The 22,689-nt window shown below is 41.9% G+C and overlaps 2 protein-coding genes across 5 annotated transcripts in view; one reads left to right on the forward strand and one right to left on the reverse strand.

The window, feature by feature from the left end:
• LOC109038577 (uncharacterized) overlaps positions 1-22,689 on the reverse strand; it is a 353,696-nt gene that overhangs the window by 261,928 nt on the left and 69,079 nt on the right. The gene's annotated exons all lie outside the window — the stretch shown is intronic.
• The window catches only part of LOC109038578 (uncharacterized), a 287,471-nt gene that overhangs the window by 229,939 nt on the left and 34,843 nt on the right, over positions 1-22,689 (forward strand). Inside the window, 2 exon segments of the mRNA XM_019053677.2 lie at positions 21,912-22,210; positions 22,213-22,355. Of these exon segments, the coding sequence (XP_018909222.2) occupies positions 21,912-22,210; positions 22,213-22,355 (442 nt within the window).

Consider the following 22,689-nt stretch of genomic DNA (forward strand, 5'->3'; position numbering starts at 1 on the left):
TTCAGGAACCAATGTAAAATTCGTATAAACATGAGTATTGAGCAACTACTTTAACTCCGCGGAGATCAAATTGCATAGCTACGAAATGGAAGGAGTTTTGAATTATTTTATCTCCGGAGCAATTATTTAGTGTTCCGGAGAAAAATAGTTTCTCTTTGGGACGATAAGTTATTGCTAGGGAGCGAATTACTTTTTTTCTCCGGAGCAGTTATTTAGTGTTCCGGAGAAAAATATTTGCTCTTCGGGACGATATGTTACTGCTTGGGAGCGAATTTTTTTCTCTCCAGAGAAATCACTTAGTGTAACAGAGAAAAATATTTTCTCTTCGGAAAGAAAAGTCACCGCTGGGAAGAGAAAATATTTTGCTCTGGAACACTAACTAATTTCTCGGGAGAGAAAATAATTCGCTCCGTAGCATTGAATCAGTTGGATTCCATTCTCCAATCGAATCCGCTTCTGTTACACGGGCGGAAGCCCAAAACCTCATAAGCCCTCGCGTCTTATGAGATCAACGAAAGCCAGGGCTCATGATTTTTTGGACGAACACCCGTCGAACAGAAACTGATTCAATTGTGATAGAGAAAATAGTGTGTGGTGGTTTTTCAGAACAATTCGGCACTATTGCTACGGCCCATGGCTACGAAGTCGAAGGAGTTTTTAGAACTTGCTATGACGTCGTTGCCTTACAAACCAGTTTGTCAACGCCGTAGCCCTATGCATACATCTTAGTTAGGAGTTGATTTCAGTAATTTCCGTTGCATGAATCGTGTTTTAAGTGAAATTTTGGTTCAGATATGTGCGTGCTAGAATACTTTAATTTGTACTTAGTCTACTGGTCCATACAGATAAAAAGCTCACCCGAGCACAAATTCTCCAGTGACGTGGCGTGCTTTGCGATACATCGATTGATCTGCTATTTAAACAGATGGAAGAGGATCGATAAACAGGATGTGTGCACCAACACAATATAATCGATTCTTTACCACTGCTTCACATAGGGTAACATTGATAATCGACCATTCACGCCTCGCACAACGAGCACACACCATCTTCCTCCTGCACATAGTTCTCTTCGATAGAAATACGTCCAACTGTAGAAACCTACATCTTATTAAGGAGTTTTTTTCCACACTTCCTATTGTGTCATTCGTTTTCCACGAAATTTTAAAGAGAAAACATGTTGCATGTTGCTATAATTTATGCCGTGTCTTAAGGCCCATTGGGCATTCCTACTGGTCCAAACGGAGATTATTCTGCATGAAATGGACGATTTCTAGGGGATCTGACATCGGACTCGAGAGCACTCGACAAATCTTGGTCGCGTTGACCTAACTTTTCACGGATGAAGATCCACGAGCGATTGGGCACGAGAGTGCAGACGTCGCGACGGCTGTAGTCGGAAACCGTGTTGCCACATTTTTTTCTCCGTGCTTTATTTCTGCTGTCGGCCAAGGACTGGTTCCGATACTCAACAAGGATGAGTGACTCCCGGGTAAAATAAATATCGATAGAGGTATAGAATATACGGTTTCTCCTTTTTTCCGACATTTCCGCGATATCTGGCAGCTTTCGAGTCAGGCAATCCAGCCCCTTGCTTCAGATGCGCTTTTAATTTCGAGATTACAGGGCGCCTTCCAGAGTCGATAGATTAAGTGGACGTATTTATGCTAACAGTGCACTGAAAAAAAAGATTGGTAGAATTTACCATTCCTTCACGCTGTATTTCACACAGCGTCAATGCAAAGTCGATTCTGCCAAAAGAAAGGTAATCGTCACTATATACTGGTACAAGTAACCATTCCTGTAGCAGAATCGACTTGAAGATTGGTAGAATTTACCATTCCTTCACGCTGTAAGAAATACAGCGTGAAGGAATGGTAAATTTTACCAATCTGTTTTTTCAGTGTAACGACGACGGTGGTGTGACGTGCTTCGCGATTTATCGACTAATCTAGCATCTAAACTTATGGAAAAGTATCGATTTACAGGGTGTTCGCAACGAACACTTATTAATCAATACAATATATAGCTTACAACAGCTTTAAACGGGGAGATATCGATAGTCGACCATTCACGCCTCGCCACTGAACTACGTTGCATGCGCATCACTCCAGAAGCGAGGCGTGAATGATCAATTTTCGATATTCAAAAATCGTAAAGAATCGATTCATAAGGTGTTCGTTGCGGACATCCTGTTTATCGATTTTTCCCCATAGGTTTAAATAGCAGATTAATCGATACATTACATTTCCAAAAATTCTTTTGCGCAAATTCAAATTTTCAATTCTGAAAATTCCATTTTTGGGGACGAATCCCGCTTTTCCCGGCCAACCATGGGATTTTCAACCGATAGGATCCTTCAATTTTCCCATCGTCTTCTTAGTCAATCGCTTTGTCTATCAAATGAGTCGGTCACCTGCGTGAGTATTTATGGGTGGTTTTACGATAACTGGAATAGTTTTGTCGCCGTAACAGAAGACACATTTTTCGGTCAAATTTTTAGTAGAAATGATAATCACTCGAACTTTTTCGCATCAATCTGCAAAGGGTTACATTTTATGACGCTTTTCAAAGATTTATCGCTCTACTTTTCAATTTTAATATATAAATGACCGAAAATGTGCTGTCTTTTACGCTGACTTTGTACCGCGTAACAGACAGCACATTTTCGGAATTTACATAATATTAACTAAAAGTAGAGCAATAAATCATTAGAAAGCGTTATAATACTAACCCCTTGAAGATTAATGCGAAAAAATTCGAGTGATTATAATTTCTACGAAAAATATGACCGAAAAATGTGTTGTCTGTTACGGCGACAAAACTATTCCAGTTATCGTGAAAGCACCCTTAGGTTGGAGTGAGGGAGGAATGAGGTTAAAATCGGCAACGACTGGAAACTGATCCTGGTCGGGGATCACGGAAGACGAGAAAGATGGATGCGCTGGCTTATCCGGCTTCCAGGCGAGACACACGGGACGTCGGCTACGTCGGGACGTCGGGACGCCGGCAGAGGGAATCCGCTCCGGTTTGACGTGCAATGTGTGGCATCGGGGGATTTGATCCTTCTATTAGTTACGATTCCGTTTCGCTGGATCCCTGAATTAATGCTACCCACACGCTCTCCACCGTTATAGCTCCAGATATTAAAGACAGCTCTACAGAAAATCCTCATTTTCTTGCATTCCCACCGCCGCACGCTGGATCCCGTCAAGAGGAGAGTCCTGACAAAATTTGAAAACTTTAAACGCTTGTAGCTCCGTTTATACAAAACTTTCAAGTTCTAGAAGCGATTCCATTGGTATTCCCCTGAAATTTTCTTCTAAACGCACCTCCTCTGATTTAAAATGTGACGAAATAAACATCAAAATTTGCAGTTTTAGTCAAAAATTTCATGTCCAACCTTTTTGATTGACTCGAACCACTGTGCGCCGATGCAACCCCTCCTGAAAAAGGGACCTCACACACAGAGAGAAAGAGGTTGATGCAAAAACGGCTTTTAATGCCCCCACCCCCCCCCCGGAATTTCTTCAAATTTTGTCTATTGATTACTCATACTTAAGCGCTTCTTATCCCAAATTTTCAGACCTCCAAAAATTTGGGGGAGCAAGCGGGGGGGGGGGAAGTCAAACCTGTGAACCTCGATATCTCTCAAAAGAACAAAGATATCGAGGTCCGGTTTGGACGAAAAATCGTCTGAAATTGCATATTTTAAGATTCTAAAGGTCCATTCACCTGGGACCGAAGGGTTCGAGAGTTATGGGCGATTGAAGTTTCCAATCTACGCTCGCCGACCGCGGTTTTCCCGCGCCAAACTGAGGTGCTAAAGCCGGATTTGTGTGCTAAAAAATCAGATCAAATGTTCGAATCGTGCCGAATACATTTTTATGGACTCACGAGGGTGGTTGAGTTCAGAAATTACAGATACTTCCAAAAAATTCACTTTATTCCGTAGCGCAACTTTAGAGGCCCACTGAGCGGCCGGTCGGTAGGCGCTCGGTGGGCCTCCAAAGATGTGCTCCGAGGCTGTAATTTTGAAAAAGTGAATTTTTTTGAAGTAGGTATCTGTAATTTCTGAACTTAGCGACCCTTAAACTTTTTTCTTCCGATTTTTCAGAGACTTTCGTTCGTAATTTGATCCAAATGTTCTGAAAATTTCAAAGGAGAATATTCATAACTTGCTTCAAAAATAAATGTTTTCTGAGAGGAAATTTGGCAATATACGAATGCTCAATATACGGCGTTTTTCGTTAGTGAGCCTCGAGTCAATTTGACCCGACCTGGGCATCCGAGGGTTCAACCTACGGAATGAACGGATTCGCGAGGGGGCCAGGTGCTTTGACAAGAATCCACTTAAAATACGGTTTTAAATAGACGAAGCTATATTGACAACTTGCTGGATCCTCCAAGTCCCCAAGGCCTCGTACGCCTTTCCAAGCGTACCAGTATTAACAATTTTAACTCAGATATTTTTCAACTGACTTCCTTGCAGTGCAGTCCTAATTTGGTCATATAAGATGGTGTTTTTCGGAGCCCTTAGAACGTCACCTTCCGGCCAAAGTATCACAAGCGCCATGCGACGTTTAGGAATTTCCGCCGCCATTTTATTTTTATAGATAAATTGTTGGTTGAATCTGTTCGAAAATTTCACTGAATTTTATCGGCAGCACAAAGAAAATTCAGTGAAATTTTCGGATAGCATCGTTTGACAATTTCTCTGTAAAAAAATAAAATGGTGGTAGAAATTTTTAAACGTCGCATAGCGCTTGTGATACTTTAACCGGAAGGTGAGGAGAAGATGTTTTCATTCCGCGCTCTCAAATACAAATGCGGGCATGCGAGTTAATTCAGTGCCAAAATGCGGCACGGGGGAGGGGAGGGGAGATATGAGGCTCTTTCTGAAAATCGCCGCCGTGTGAGGCTCCTAAATTCTCAGACAGTCCTGATAAATTTTAGATTTAGAGCTCCAACATGATCCATGAATAATTTGTTGCTCGTATCTCCTCTCCGTCCTGCCCTTCCTCCTCTCCCTAGAGCCATCAGCGCCGCTCGATTAATATTCATCTGGGTGGTTGTCTGGTCGCCTTCCGTCAAACCGAGATCTATGACGTTATTGTTGACCCCACCACCTCACGCTTTTAATTATTTATTTATTTCTTTTACATACGTACAAAAGAGCCCCATAACTACTAGACTATGGCACATGTTAAAGTATACGGACAGTTACAATAAGAATGGACCACTAGACAAGGTACGAATTTAAGCAATCCGATACATGTTTCTTTACCAGAATTTCACGTAGAACACGATTCGTGCAACTAAAATTACTGAAACCAACTCCTAACGAAGATATTAACGCTTTTATTTCACATTGGTTACGAGGAATTTGAACTGCCCGCTCACAAGAAACTCAAAGCTCTACTTGAGTCAAATTGCACACTACAACGGTTTCAGCAAGCTTCTCAATTGAGCAATGTTCATTTCCCACCATGTGTTGTTCAAACTATAAGTAATTTGCTATAGCTGAGCCAAAGCGTCAAGATTGAGGCTGCCAGATTTTTAAATCGCAGATACTGTCATGATAACGTTTAGCGTGCGATGTGAATCACGTAGAGCATTGAGTTTTCATGAGCGGGTGGTTTGAATTTACGCATCAAGAATCATTTAATATCTTCGTAAGGAGTTGATTTCGGTAATTTTCGTTGTGCGCATCGTATTTTACGTGAAATTTTAGTTAAGAAACATGAATCAGAATGCTGAAGTTCGTACCTTGTCTAGTGGTCCATTATTAGTAACGAAATTTTCACTTAAATTTTAAACTGTGACTTAAATAGTAATTTAAACTGCAAAAATGTCATTAATAAGCTGTTGGCAAAAATTCAGGGATATTAGGAAACGCCCTGGCTAATAAAAAACTCCGTAAAGAGTTGAAGAAAATAGTAAATTCTCCATCTCGGAGCTGTTACAAAATACTCCTAGTAAATAAATTTAGAGAACTCGATAACTTCTATGAGCCATCACCGTCATATTCAACTTCGGGAAAATATAGAAAGCGAATAATGGGCCTATGTACAAGATCTGGACCAAAAAAAAAGGGTCACACGACGTTTCTACTCAAAACCTTACGTAGAGAACTACTTTCACGACGAGAAGTTCGGAGATAAAGTCGTAAACGAGATTTTAACGAGTATGTTCAACGCAGTTCAAATGGAAGTAAAAAGATGCTAATGACGTAATTTGTACATTTGACATTGAAACAATGTTAATTTAAGGGGTCACTCTTATTCAAGAATTGATTTCCAGACGACCCTCTGTAAAATTCGTTTTCTCCGAGAAATTTGCGAGTAAAAAAAAGTAATGCGCAAGGCTTTGATCATTATCTTGTCTATAGCGGCCCATTAAGAACCCGTCCGTAAATTTCCTAACGATGAATTTGCGGTTTCATGATACGCCCGCCGTGCATTTCGTGCATACTTTTTCCTAGAACCGCAAGATTAGCCTTCAACTAGCAAGATAGGCAAAAGCGGGTTCGTGCGAGCCTTTATAGTTGTATTCGTGTGTAGAACTAGGAGCGAGTGGCTATTAAGGAAGAACGCCGTATGGGCCATCAGACTTTGCCAAACTTCCTCTATCACAATACGCATTTTCAGGAAAATCTGCGAATATTTTTCCTCCAATGTTTCGGAAATTTTATTCACCATAGATCTAAATTATCTGAACATTTTAAGAGATAATATTTGAAACTCTCCTTAACAATAAACATTTTATTGAAGAAAATTTCGCAACTATCAAGAGTGGCGGTAGCCATCCCCGGTCGAGGAAAATGACGTCCTACTAAAGTCCCGATAACAAACGGGTGGCCGACACTCTTACAATTAGTCACAGGCAACTCCCTTAATCTGAAAATTGATTCGATTGCCATTCGACTGCAGCCCAAACGACGGCACGGATTCCTACGATCTTGGTGTCTACGGACGCATCTCAATTAGGACTACAAAGTGGAAGAGTTTCATTAAGATCCATTGAGTTTTCAAAAAGTTATAAGCACTTAATGACCCAAAACGGATTTTAACAATGCGAAATTCCCGCGATCAACAGCGATCGTCTTCAAGGGTCAATGACCCACCAGTGTGGAACTTGGTCAGTGTGCCATTGTGTCAGCATCAACACCAATCATTTTGAAGGGTCAATGACCTATGACCTACCAATGTATACATTTGTAACTCGGTCAGGGAGGCGTTTGGCTGGTGGTACAACCACTTCAGGGTTGCCAAGTTGGGTGATAAAATTGTATATTTTAAATTGGGAATGTGCTGCTTTTTTAGCAGTATCTACCAACTATGAGCCACTTTCATCGGAACGAAACTGATAGCGAATGATCTTATTCGGTTTTATTTGGAAGTGAGTCACTGTGTCACGAGGTGAATCCCTACTTTTAAGAGTGAATGACCTCATCGTAGTATGTATACTATTAAAGGCCATTAAAGGTGAACTTGTCTGTCTATGATAGAAAACTACAAAAACCCTCAAAAACACTTTTCGGGCAAAAAATCCGGTCGAGGAAATTGACGTGTCACTTCCTTTTAATCAAGTATAAGATAGAACCTCGTGACACAGTGACTCTCGTGACTCCGTAACTCAGTGACTTCCGTATAATCAGGATTTTAGAAAATGGCGCTCAAAAGGGAAGAAGAAAAGTCCTTGAAAAAAAACGGGAAAAAAGCATCTGTGTCAAAGAATGATAATATTTGGGAGCAACCTATTCGATTATGATTTTCGGATTCACTTTAATGTCTGCCCATTGATGAACTCATTCCCCTATAGTCAAATATCGATGCGGTTTTTGCGATAGGTAAGAAGACGGTAGGGAGGGGGGGTGTTGTTTCTTAATAAAAGCATTTCTCAATTTCAGGGTAAGTGAATTCATTTTCTTTTTCAATGAAAAAAAGCAAAAGACACGCGCGTTAAATCTCTACCATAATCATGCTAATCTGTTTATCAAGTAGATTTAAACAGAGACTTGGCAACATCACTTTTTGGCGGGATTGTCACCATGAACCAAATACTGAACATAATATTGGATTCCTTTTCCCAAAAAGACCGAAAATGTCAAGTTTTGAGAGGATCGGCGAAAAATTATCGTCTAATGGGCGAATGTCCCGTTTTGACACCTTTTCGTCCCACTGTGCGGGCGCGGCACGCGGCGTACTACCGGCGCGTCGCGAGACGCGCACTAACATCTACAAACTAAGGGGATACTTCACGCATTGCGCAATGCTTGAAGTATCCCCTTAGGTTTGTAGGCGTCGATGCGCGTTGGGAGTTGGCCAGCCGCGCCGCAGCGTGCCACGGCGCCTCAAGCAACTATTTCACAACAGAGGTGTTGCACGGTATCAAACGAAATCGAAGACGCTCCAACATTTTAAGAATGATAGGCGTCCTATGAGAGTACGAAGCTTTCCTCGCAAAATAAATCAAGATACTACGGCACGAACTTCCCTGCCGAAAAAACGCGTGGACATGAACTACTAGAAGAACCAGGTGCATGGACAAAAAATCGTTGTCGAAATGTCCTTCAACCGGGGCCCGGGCCTTAAAACTGGTACCAGGGCCCGAGAAAGGATGTGGCGGGCCTGGATAATAGCAGTATCTTACTGTATGGAGGAAGACGGAGCGTCGTTTTCCAAATTTTTAGGGGGCGTTATTACTTTTTTCGGAATTTAAAAAATTTTCACCCATCAGATCACGATTCCATGCCTGGTGCAACTAAAGCTCTACTATTGATTCGGCCGCAGAGCTTTCCAGCCACCACTTCCAAATTGCAAACAGGCTCACGGTAGACTGCACCGGCACCACAATTTAATTCAAATGCTTCCAGTTTTCTTGCGACTCAAATGCGCTATACTGCGACTCACACTGCCTTACTCAGGAAAAACCCCGTATGAACATTCGCATGTTGCCAAATTTCCCCTAATAAAGAGAGTATTAAAAAAATCATGCATATTTTTTATTGGAATTTTCAAATTGGGGTCAGTGGACTCGCTATGGACACTGTATCCCCGCTGGACACTTCGAATTTTAGGTTTAAAAAAAAGCGAGCCCGACTGGCACGCTTAAAATGCTTGAGGTTAACCAATTGCATGGGAGTAAACTTTTCTCATCATTCTGTTGATCCTAGAAAACATCTGACGCAATTTTTCGGGATTTTGGTGTAACTATGTTTCGTTGGCGTTGTTTAAAAAATTATCAAAAACCCCAAAAATTGAAAAATCAGACGTTCTTCAGGAGCAGCTAAATGGCGAGGAAATACTTGCACGGTTGGTTAACTTCAAACTTTTTTCTTCAACCTGAAATTTCAAAGTGTCCATTGACCCTAACTTGCTAAAAAAATTGTCTGAAAAATATTTACGAATTCTTTACGTTTCGGCATCATATTACCATCTATGTGAGTATTGGGTAAATTGTCTAAAACAAAACAAACCAAGGATGCTGAAAATGTAAACTTAGTTTTACATTTAATTTTATATAACGCCCTTAATTTTACATTTTCAGCATTTTCGTTTGTTTCAAACCATTGACCAAATTTAGGAATTTCCCAATAAATTGGTATTTGGTGAAGGTAAATTTGGCAAGACCTGAAGGGCAAGGTTGCCACAGAATTTAGAAAATGAAATTCCCTGGCATATCCCGGATTTCCCTGACACATTTTGGTGGGATTCCCCGACAATTGAAGATGTGACGGATGGTTAAGAAGGCATAATTGAAAATAGTCTTCAAACAAAATTTGTTTTTCAAAACCTCAAACCGATTCTAGAAAGCAAATGAAGGTGATTTAACACATTGTTCCTGACATTTTCGTCATTTTCCCTGACTTTTTAAAATTCCCTGACATTTCCCGGTTTTCCCTGACTGTGGCAACCTTGGAGGGCTCATACGTCGTTCTTCCCGAGGACGGTTAGGAGTGGATGGTGTGAAACGGGAGTCGCCTGCTTTTCTCCGATTCTGTGGTTTAAATTCCCTAATTTGATTTCCTTGCGGCTGGGCTCGGCTCCGGTGGCACCTCGCACGCCCTTCACCGAGCGGCCCGATTAAAAGCGGTTGCTTCGGTCGGCAAGCTTCAATTAGGATATTGGGGCCAAGCGTCCCTCCGCAATGAGACGGAAACCGCTCGTTTCCAGTCGAATCCACTCCGGTATCCATACTCCCAAAGGCAAAATATATCACAGACCTCACACCACCCGCAAGTACTACCTAGGAGAGAACTCCAAGCAAAAATAATTATTTGAGATTAATCTACAACACAAGAGAACGAGCATCCAAGTATCCACCAAATGGAGAATTCGCACACAAAAATTTCATTGCTTCATCTGAGAGTGCTTAATGAGCTGAGTTCGCAGTATTTTTCTTAATTTTTTTTCGATATGGGAAATTGGAGGGTAATAGATTTAAAAGTGAGAAAATGTGCCGCCTCATGACGTCATCTGGCGGCATTTTCCATTTGAACACATGTATTTTAGCAGATTAGGTCATTTTGTCATATTTTCTCCAATAATTGTCCAATTTAGAAACGTAGGATATCCTCGTACTCAGTTTTCCCAGCAGTATCATTTTAAAGATGAAATTTACAAAATTTCAGACACCTGCAAGTTCTCTATTCTGCTGAATTGCGTAAAATTTTACTTTCACTAAAATTTCATTTCGAATTGTCGGAGAAAATCGGGCCCATTACACTTGTGCATGGTTGCCACCCCTGGTAAAAATTGGCAGTAGAATCTGTGTTCCAAAATACCATAGACTTACAGTCGGCTGTAAGACTTCCAATAGCTTCTATAGCCGGCTACACAATTTCTTATAGCCTTTTATAGCCGATGGCGTTTAAGCAACAGCTAGGCGATAAAGTGTATACTGAACGTTACTAATTACGGATGCTAGAACTTAGTGAGTTTTTGAACTACTGCGCTCTCTTTTCGGGCCGTAGTATCTTGATTTATTTTGCGTGGAAAGCTCCGTACTTTTGATGGATGCCTGCCAGTCCTAATATATTAAAGCGCCTTTAGTTTCGTATGACACTGTGCAATACCTCTGGTGTGAAATAGTTGCTTTAAGCGCCTTGGCGTGGCACGCTGCGGCGCGGCAGGCGGGCAGCCAGCGTGAAACGCGCATTGGCGCCTACAAACCTAACAGGGATACTTCACGCGTTGCGCAATGCGTGAAGTATCCCTGTTAGGTTTGTAGGCGCCGGTGCGTCGCCGCTCCGCTTTATGTTAGGCTCTAATATTTAATCCGGCGGAGTCACCGTTATTCAACTCATGAGTTTGAAATGTTTGCACATCCGGTATGGATTATTCTCATTTTAATTGATGAAAAAAAATATGTATTAAAGGAAAATATAATGTGTGTTTTGTAAATATTAAGGTGGTTCCGTATCAAACTTAATGATTTCCAAAGCACACGAATTTCTATACAATTTCTTATAGCCTTTTACAATCGATGGCGAAAAAGCAACAGCCAGGCGATAAAGTGTAAAGCCCGGCGAACGGCGATAGGAACTATAGCCCGGCTTCATAATTTTTTATAGCTTCGTATAGCCCGGCCGTATGATTTTCTCCGCATTCTACAGCCAGCTATATGATTTTCTGTAGCCTTCTTTAGCCGGCTATATGAATTCCTATGGTATTTTGAAACGCAGCTCTGATCGCCAATTTTTACCAGGGACAGAATTAGGAAAATGAAATTCCCTGATTTTCCTGAAAAATTTGGTGAAATTCCCTGACAATTGTAGATATGACAGATAGTGTTAAGGAGACATAATCGAAAATAGTTTTCAGGTAAAATTTGTTGTTCGAGCCTTTAGACCCATTTTGGAAAGCAAATGAGAGAAATTTGACAAATTTTCCCTGACCAACACAACCCTCCTAACGGCAAATTTCAACAATTTATTTTCGTAAGATCTATTAAGTAAACACTGAAATGAAGCTTAAAGTATCCGAACGCGATGAACTGCGTTCAATTAGTCAAATTGGATGGTCAATTTTCACGTTCAGGCACCTCCATCCAGCTCTAATTCAGGTTCTACAAAGGCGATTTTTTTTTTTTTTTTTTTTTTTTTTTTTTTTTTTTTTGTAAACGGCTGAGATGTGGTGCCATGCGCGACGTAGCTGTTTTTTCCTGTCAGTTTAATGTGAAGCCAAGTTTGAGAGCAAAACATCCGGATAAAGAGAGAAACGGAGTCAAAGTTTACAAGCCTCACTGGGACAAGGGTGCTTAAGCATCGATAAGGCGGAACTTGTAATCATCCCACAGCTTTATAATTTTCCGCCAAGCTAAAAGTACATTTTTATTTCATATTAATTGAGCAAATAAAATAAACGTGATTTCCTTGTGATTTTTTAAAATGTTGAGGTTTCACGGTAAGCCCCACTTTGTCTCATTCACTCCGTCACATGAAACCGTGTCGTTTCGTCATTAGGTCATTATAGTTGTACTAGCTTGTACTCGTAAGTTGATTTTCGCCAAATGATTTGTAGAAAAAGTTAGAGAACGGCAAATTCACTGCTCTTACGAGAACACTGTGACACTGACACTGTGATCGGACACTGTGTATTAGGTAGGTGCAGGCTCGTTGGTCTGGATGCAGCTAAACCAGCACCGTGGCATTGCACTGTATCATGCCGCTTTGAAGGCGTTTCCAGTGATCTAATTTAAAGCCAACTCCAATGCTTCGCAAAAAACGGTCGACATGTCCAAATAGTGCCGTATTTGTGATTGAATTCCTGTTACACATGAGTAATTTCGTAAATACGTGTAATCTTCCAACTCTTTCCTGATATATTCAGTCTATTTGAACCATCTAATAAGTTAAAATGGTATGATATCTTTCCCTCGAACTTATTAGCGTTCTTAAAGTTGATGCATTAGTAATTTGAGACAGAAAACATTATTTCAGTCTTCCTACTTTTAACAATTAGGAGTCTTTAATCACAAGTTGCGACAACGCATTGGGTCGATAAAATTCGACGAGGGAAAGTACCTGTACTTGTAGTGGAATTATCTCATGTTTCCATAATATTTTCGCTTCGCGGTCGTGTTTCTCAGGAATGTTCACCCTAGTAGCAGTGGCTGTTGAGAAAAGTTGTAAAAAAACTCGTAAATTTTAAGAGAACTTGAAGTTTACTTCAAAACCACTTGAAAATTACGTAAAAAATTCTTGAAATATTCGTATCAGGAAACCCTTTCGGGGGCTTTTTTTAACATAAAATTTAAGAAAGATTTCAAGTGAATTTTTTTACGTAAATTTTAAGTGAAATTTACGTATTTTTTATATAAACTTCCTGCGGGCAAAAACGAGGGGAATAAAGTGGTGAGTCGAAAAGTATAAAAGTAAAAATTGCAGCCCATGAAAATTGAGGATATAGTTTGCTGTTTTTCACGTAAATTTTACGTTTTCTTTTAATTCCATATAAAATAACACAATTTTTTTATTTAAAAGAATTTCCTAAAAAGGTTTCCTAAAACGAGTATTCTAAGAGTTGCTTTACTTAAAATTTACAAACTCTCAAAATTTACACATTTTTTAAATTTTTTTGGGACGACTTTTTGTAGAATTTTTTTAAAGAGCCTTTGCTACTAGGGCAAATGCTGTTAAGTTGAGCGATGGATATTGGAAGCATAAACACTTGAAGGAATCGGAGTCCTCGCAGCAAGAGGTTTCTTCGATGTGATGTCTCCAATGGCGCGCCTCTTGGAGCCGGCATCTCAAGAGTAACGTATGACGCTACATCTTGGTCTCTCCTAAATTTGATTGAAATGTGTGTTGGGAGCGAGGCACTGAGGCAGGGATGTAACCGAAAAGGTTTCCGTACCCGCTCGCGAGGAAAAAACAAGGAAAACTTCCGTTTGAGTTAGAATGAATGTCTCTGGCGTCACTCGATTTTCATAAAAATGGAGGATTAATACTCTCAAAGGATGCAGCTCTGCCGCGCTAAGGAAAAAGGCCGTATGAACCTTCAGGCCTTGCCAAATTTCCTTTGATAAATCACGAATTTTCGGGAAAATTTGCAAACATTTTTCTTCCAATTTTTCTGATAATTATGTTCGCAATTTCACAAAAAGTTCCTGAAAATTTCAAAGAAAAATATTCATAGGAATCCCCAAAAATAAACTTTTCTTCGGAGGAAATGTGGCAACTCTCGAATGTTCATACGGCGTTTTTCCTTAGCATGGCAGAGCTGCTCTTTGGCAGAACGAAAGGGATGAACTTTATCACATAGTATTCTTACATACTTTGGGCGATAAGAGAGAGAATCCTTAGATATGCACTCAATGACGGCTAAGCGCATGTTTTATCGCAGAGACAGAACTCATTTCATTTAATTTTTTTCAAATTAGGGTTTAGAGAATAGAAAAAGCAGTAGACTCATAGATATTGAGTTAATATGGGAAGTTGAACACAAAGTGACCTAAACGTGCGGTTTGACGTTTCAAACTGTATCGACTTCACAAACTGATTGCGGTTGTGCGGATTTTTGTGCAAATTTCAGTGAATTTTCTGCATATTGCAAGGCGAACGCCTTTAAATTTCCAAAAGAATCCACACAAACATTCTCTAGTAAAGAAATTAAATTGCCAAGTTAAATTTTGTTATACCTGGTGTGGCTTGGTTCCTTTCTGCTAGACGCAGTCCAATTGAATTGCACTTAGCACGGAAAAAAACTTCATGCGTGGGACCCGAAGTTTAGGTCATATGGATCTCTGAAGTTTTTGTATTGAGCATCCGAGCACGTAAGGGCCAGCTGCTGAGGTTTGGATCACACTCCTGAAACTTCAGTTTTTACATCTGAAGTACTTCGGTTTTCACATCCGAAAAACTTCGGTTCTCACATCTGAAGTACTTCAGATGTAAGAACTGAAGTTTCAGATGTGCGATCCGAACCACGACAGCTACACCTAAAGTGTTCAGATGCTCAATCCGAAAACTTCAGAGATTCGTATGACCTAAACTTCGGATCCACGCACGAGGTTTTTTCCTCCGTGTGCAACTTGGAACTGCGATATCCGAACCAGTTTAGAAACGACGGATATGCCATCAGTTTCCCTATGCACATGAGTGTTTTTACGGATGGGCTGGAAATTTTGGTTTCTAATTGGAAAATGTAGTCCAACTCATAGTCTGCACGGTGGCCCATTTTCACACTGATCTCGTTTGCAAGGGGGCCCTGTTCGGAGGGACGGTCACTTATGAAAAATTCACAAAATAATCGGGATAAAACCATTTTCGTCCATGAACGTCCTTGATTACGGAACTCATATTCCGGTAAAGAGCATTGAAGCGAGGACACGTTAGTTCGTCATCGGGTGCGAGCCATCCAATTTCGTCGAGTCGTAAGCGCGCATCCACACTCGCCTCGGCCGACGGTGAAAAGCGCGTCCGGCCGATTTCCCGGGAGCCCCGCATCCCGTTGAGAACCCCGCGTTGGAGGGCTCACGCGAGGGCGGACGCGCTGGGCTCCGCCGGGAGCCGACCCATTTTTTACCGCCCACCGAGCGAGCGTCGCGTATATTATATTCCGCACCTCGTTTTTTTACGCGAGCCGGGAAATTGTGAGCGTGTTTTATTTATATTGCGCGGCAGATGTTACCGAAATTGAATGAAGTTTATCGGAAGGAGCTATGGAGAGTCGTCGCTGGGGAACTTCATTATCGGTCATCCATCAATCCTTGCGGTGCTCCCGCCAGCGTTGCCGAGCCGCTTCTATTCTCTTCGGGCCCACTCACGATGGATCGAGTCAATGCGGGAGGTCGGACGAAATTCCGAACCTTTAAACGCTTGTAACTCCGCTTGTACAAACTTTGACGTTCTAAAAGCGGTTCTATTCGTTTCCCCGTAGAATTTTCTTCTAGAAGCGCCTCTTAAAATTTGAAATGTGACGAAATAAACATCAAAAGTTGGAGTTTTAGTTAAGAATGTCATGTCCGACTTCTCTGATTGACTCGATCTATTGTGCGACTCGCCGAACTCTACGAGGCCCTGGACACGCGATCCCCGCTCCCTCACAGTCGAAGATCTCCCGGTCATGGGCAGGAATAGGGAGCACGAATTCTTTCCCTAGAAATCTGCTTAGCTCCTCCCTAAAAATACGAGGGATTATGCTAAGTACAGGCGTAATATAGCTAGGATCTTGAAAATCGTTGAGGGTTTTCTGTGAGAACAGCTCAAAACGGATCAGTTGCGCTATGGTCTTAGAATCGTGTTTTGATGCTTGATTCTTGTAGATAGATAAAAATAATGAGATCTGTCCAAACAGCAACTTTTTACGTTCAATATTAACCAAAGTATCCCGCTTTGAAAAATTCGGTTTCCATCTGAGTTTCACGATGAGTATAACTAATGCAAATGTGTGTGCGAAAGCAAGGTGGAAGAAACCAAGGGTGCCACTATCGCGGTGGATGACATCATGAACCAAATTTTTCAACGCGCAATATCTCGGTTAATATTAAATGTAGAAAGTTGCTGTTTGCACAAATCTTCCTATTTTTAGTTGCAAGAATCAAGCAACAAAACACGATTTTGTGACCACCGCAGCTGATCCATTGCTAGTAAGACGACTCGAGTTTTCAAAATTTTTCAGGGGAAACCCCCCTTTTAGCTATGGGAGTCCCCAAAACTTTCCTTTGAGTTAGAAGGTCCCATGGACGCCCCTCAGTGGAATGTCCTCTTGTGCCCCTCCCCAGACGCGCGTGATGAAGTACCCCTCTGTCCTCCCATGAAAAATTCCTAGTTCTGCCGATGGTCCGGGTCTTCTCCTACTTTCAGATCATTTTCTTTCAGTTAGATCAATCGAAAGAAAATGATCTGAGAATGAAGGAAGATATTTCACTGAAAGACGTCCATTTATTTCGTAGTTCACAAAAATTGTCCTTTGAGAGCTTCCTTGCACATCCCTCAGTTACAAAATGTAAAGCGACTGGGGCCTCCTGGGATAAGGAGGTGTTTAAAGAACGATTTTGAATTCGACCCCGAGTCTCAATATCATCCTCGCACGATTTCAAATCGTCCGAACGATTGTTATTGGTAGTTGACTGAAAAGCGGCGGATTTATTCGACGCCATTTTCCGCTGAAACATTTAAACGTGCACTTTCCGAAACCTCAATTCTGCGCATATTGCTCTCTTTGCTCTGATGGCCGAGCAGTGCGACGAATTGGACGAGGGTTCCAATGCAAAACGGCAGCGACGATTTACGTTTTCCACGGCGCGATGTTGTAGTGTCATTCAACGCGGTCGTGTTTATTTGATCGGCTTTCACGATAGCCCCCCCCCCCCCCCCCCCCAGCCACTACCTCTTTCCACGCGAAACGACCCTCCCATTTCCGTTATTCAGCGTCAGTTGCCTCGAATAGTCGAATACTCTATGCAACTCATATGCACGCGTTTTCATTTAATTTTATCTTCTATTAAGAGATTGCGTTGAGCTTTTTAGTAAGAGTATACGCTCGTCGAATGGTTCGAATAGGGACTATTCTGCCGTGCTAAGGAAAAACGCCGTATGAGCCTTCAGGCGTTGCTAAATTTCCTTCGATAAAATAGAAAATTTCTGGAAAACTTATGAATATTTTCTACCAATTTTTTTCCAGGAGTTCAATCACAATTTAATCTATAGTATCTGAAAAGTTCAAAGGAAAATATTCATAATTTGTCTTAGAAATAAACATTTTATCGGAGGAAATTTGGTAACTCTCGAAGGTTCATACGGCGTTCTTCCTTACCATGGGAGTATTGATCGGCCGAAAACCGCAGGATTTTCGTTTGTTTATGATTGGTATGGAATTCGATTCCGTCACTGGTAACCCTCTTCATGGCGGATCGATTGACACGCAATTTAGAAAATGTGTGTCACTGAAAACAGTGAGCTGTTAAAGCGACTCATACATACATGACGTCATGAAGTTACATGACGTCATGAAATTATAGGACGTCATGAAATTATAGGACGTCATGAAGTTCCATGAAGCCGTGTAACTCAATCATATTTGTAAATATCGCAGGCAATTGGTCAAATCAGACGTTTCATCAAATGCCTAGGCAGATAGTAAAAGAACAGTTGACGAAAGGTAAATGTATGGCGAAGAGCTCACAAGTTTTCGATATTTTACGGGAAAGAACTCATCAAAGCTACCAACTCTCCTTGTATCTCTCACTTCAAATGCTTTTCATAAATTTTTGAGTTATAAGGTTGTAGAAATTCTGTGTTCTAAAACATGCTGAATGAATGTTCCTTCAAGAGCTAAAATCGTTGAAAAAACTGTTGCAGATTTCCATACAGAATTTTTTCTTACATTATCAATGAATTATTTGGTCCAAAATTAGGAAAATAATTAGAATTTCGATCCAAGTGTAAAAGTTTGACCATTTTAACAAATTGCCTGATTCGACCATTTCATCGCTTGGCTGTAACTGTACATTGAGATGAGCCCGGAAAAGCATAATTGAATTGTATGGTAGACAGGGTTCATTGCAGAATGTAGTTACGCCCTTATGTCAGGTAGGCGACGATTTACCTGTGACAAATCGACGGTGAAACTCGCAAACCGCGTACCTAGTTTGCGGTGTTTTAACATCTCTGCTCTCTTTTATTTTTGTTTAAGGAGAACTAATATTCTTCATTCCTTGAACTTTTCAAAGAATCTTCTTCACGCAGAGGAGATAATTCAAGGACATTTTGAAGAAATGACGCTGAAGAGTTTCCGTTTACAAAATAAAGAAGGACAGGAAGTCTGCGACGTGCGAAGCGAGATACGTGGTTTGGGAGTTCCACGGTGGATATACAACGCGACATACTGCACCAAGTGTACTAGGAAAATCTCTTGCATGACTTGGGGAATCGACGCCAGGGCCAGGCACATGTTCAGCGTGTATATTTTTCAGTGCGGACGTTTTAAAGACTCTTCTGCGGGCCGGAGTCCTGCGATGATCAAAACTCGATTGAGCACGTCTCGGGACTCGGGAGTGTGTGAATTATTATACGAGTGGCGACCCGATGATGACATCGAGCGATTAATATTTCAACAGCTCACTTCAGGAGCCCCCTTCAGAAAATCCAATCAAGTTCGCACCATCTCTTACGCGTCACGCTGCCAAATCGCATCCTGGAATTCCGCAAAACAATTCACCCATTTTCCTAATCAACGATCCGAGGGAAAACTTGCTGTTCATTTGAAATAATAACATTTTCAGTCCAGGTAACTGAAGTTTTTAGTCATGGGAACCGAACTTCAATTCAGGTAACTCAAGTTTTTGATAGCCATACTGAGACTTGTTTTATACAAACGTTTTCGGTTATCTGAACGGAAGTTTGGTTCGTAAAAATGTAAACTTCAGTTAATTTGACCAAAGACAAACTAAAGTCATCAACATCGCCATTCTTATGTGAATCCAAAGCCTTCAGCAGGCTTTTCTAAAAACATCGTCTTTTGACCTTAAGGTACACTTTTCTCAAGATCTACTGGGTAGATTTTTAAAACTTTTTTTTTTGTTTTTTTCCGAACCTTTTCCTTTAACTTGGCGGAACCTCCTTTAATTGGCGTATCCAGCAAGTTGACAATATTCTCTTTTCTACATTTAAACCTATGGAAATGTAACAATTCTTGGGGGGGGGGGGGGGGTTCGGGTGCTCCGACAAGAATCGATTACTTAGCATAGCTTTAAATGGACAAAATCCGATGTTGCCGAATTGCTGAATCCGCCTCTGCAGAAGAAAAGGTTTTCTATTTTCTCTTCAAGAAAGAAGAACTTAGTCGGAGGGGCCTATCAGTTGAAATTTTTTCAATTTCTTTCAACACCCAGGACAATCTCGATTCTTTGAATGTTCAAAAATCCTCCCGTCTAAATTCGGAAAAAGTCTATGAATCCAAACAAAACAAAAAATCTGTTGATAATCTACTTAGTAGAATTCGAAAAAATATCTTACCATAGGTAAATTTTAAATTGTGAGAATGGAAACTCATGACTCCCCTTGACACCCTTAAAAGGCGAATCGTTCCATTAGTACGAGCAATAAGCACGAAGAAAGGGGGTAGGGGGAAAAATACGTAACGTGAGCACCCTCGATGCAATTTTGAATAAGGTGGTTCAGAAAAGAGTGAGAGATTAAACTCCCCCGAGGCCCCGGCTAACTGGAAACAGCGCTTAAGTGCCTTTCGAAGTTTGAGGTGGCGCCTGAATGGAGAAGTGACGGAACAGCCGGTAAAAGTACGAGGGAGCGAACTGGTAACTGCGCCGTTGACATTAATTACCATAAAAGGTGAAGTTTTTTGTCAATATTTTTCCGGACGCCCGCGGAGCGAGCTGGAGACTCGATCATAAGGGGGAGGCGTGGGGGAGCGCGGAAGGGTCTCAAATTTCAAGTTTGGGGGATTCGAGCGGCGGTCGGGGTGGGGGTGGGAAAGTGCCAAAAAAGTCCCTCGATTCCGAACACTGAGACGGCGCGCCGCACAGTGGATCGAGTTAATGGGAGAGGTCGGACAAAATTTGGAAACTTTAAAAGCTTATAACTCCACTAAATCAGAACTTTGAGATTTTAAAAGTGGTTCCATTGGTTTTCCTCGTGAAATTTTCTTCTGAAGGATCCCCTTAAAGTGCATAATTGGACAAATTAAACATCATTTGCGGTTTTAGTGAAAAAATTCATGTCCGACCTCTCTAATTGTCTCGGTCCACTCTGCGACCGCGCTATGGGAAAAAATCCCACTCGAAAGAAATTCCATGCATAGAAAAGGGAATTTCAAGAGAATGTTTCATTTTTCGTTACAGAATGGACCCCTCCCAAAAAAAACTGGAACACATGAACACAAATCAGCAATGAATCAGAGGACAATGTACGAATTTACGTATTGTTCTCATAAGTGTCCTTTAATCAAAAGTTCACGTAGAACACGATTCAAGCAGCGAAAATTTCTGTATTTAGCGCCTAGCTAAGATATATATTGTTTTTCGACGCGCAAATTCGAACCTCCCCCGCTCATTTAAAAAAATAAATAAATAAATAAATAAATGAGAGCCAAACCGCACACTAAACGCTACCATTATATTCTCTGCGTTACGAATAAATGACAACCTCTATCTTAACGCTTCGGCTCAGCTGTTGCACGTAGTTAAAACTTTGAGAAAAAAGGCGGGGAATGAAAATTGCTTCATGAACAGGCTTTCTAAGACCGTTGCAGTGGGCGATTTGATTTAAGAAGGCTGTTATTTTTCGTGTGAGCGGGGAGTTCAAATTTCCCGTAATCAAGGTTAAATAGAAGCTTTGAGATTTTGGCCAGGAGTTGATTTCAGTAATATCTGTTGCGCGAATCGTGTTATACGTAAAATTTTCGTTGGGAAACATGCGGTAGAATGCTGAAAATTCGTGCATGGTCTGCTGCTCTAGTAGGAAATACTGTTTCGGCTCATCCATAAAAGCACATACCTGCGCAAACCAACTACGGCATGATTCGCAACTTTGATCCAATTTTAATACTGTGTACGAAATTAAGTATCAAAGTATCATGTTTCACCCAAAATGAGTGGGGAAACATCGAAAATTGGCAAGTTGAACCACTTGGGGGCAAAAATCATTGTTTCCTGTGTTTTAGCCGCATGTCGTAGGATTAGGAGGACTCTGCACAGTGGCAAGCGACACCAGTCCATTTGCGTAAGGCTGTGCGCCTTCATTTTCATCTGATACTGTGCAATACTTCTGAGGCGGAATAGTTGCTCAGAGCGCCTTCGACGGTGTCGCTTCGATTTGATGGGAGACATGACAATTACCCGGGTTTTCCCGGTTTTCAAAAAACTAGACACCATGATCTAAGCATATGTTCTTGTTGTGAAATTCGAATTGAAGCCTGTATCTTGTGTTTTTTTTGTTTTTGCAGACGCAGTCTCGTCGGCCTCGGGCGTTGAGAAGATGACGACGACGGTGAGTCTGCCGGCCTCGTGCTGTCACGGGGCGGTGGCGGGGGGTGGCGGGGCCGCGGCGGGGGGTCCGGGGCGGCCGGTGGCGGAGGCGCTGCGCCCGACGCACTACGTCCACTCGACGACGACGACGACGACGCCGGCGCCGCCCTCGACGACCTCCGAGTACGAGCGGGACATCTCCCTCTACAGCCAGATCTTCCACTGCCCCGGGGCCGGGGCCGGGACTGGGAGGCGCCGCCGGACGCGCCCCACGCCCGCCCCCCGCGCCCCCTCGCCACCCCCTACAAACAAGGCTGCCACGACCGCGTCGCCCAGTGGATCAAGTCCCGCGCCGACATCCTCTTCGTCCTCGGATTCTGCGTCATCTCCTTCCTCAAGCTCTGCTTCCTCGGCATTCTCAGGTCAGTCCCTCCACGCACATATATGAATAAAGTAGCTCTTAAGGACCTAGCAACATCCTCCGAATCCCGTTTTTGTATGTATGAGCCGCTTTTACGGCGCGCTAGGGCGCTCTGCGACGCCTATTCTCCACAGGAATCTGTCATGGTAGAGATCCTCCGGAAGCTGGCATCTCTCCATCTCTTCATGGATGCCCTCTACCCACCGTTTGGCTGGACGCCCTCTCCGTCGCCTACCTGGGGGACCCACTCCAACACCTTCTTCGGCAACCTGGTATCGGCCATTCTCTGCACATGCCCATACCATACCAATTGCTTGGTCAATCCCGTTTTTCTA

This window comes from Bemisia tabaci, chromosome 3, assembly GCF_918797505.1.
Source record: "Bemisia tabaci chromosome 3, PGI_BMITA_v3".
Lineage (NCBI taxonomy): Eukaryota > Metazoa > Arthropoda > Insecta > Hemiptera > Aleyrodidae > Bemisia > Bemisia tabaci.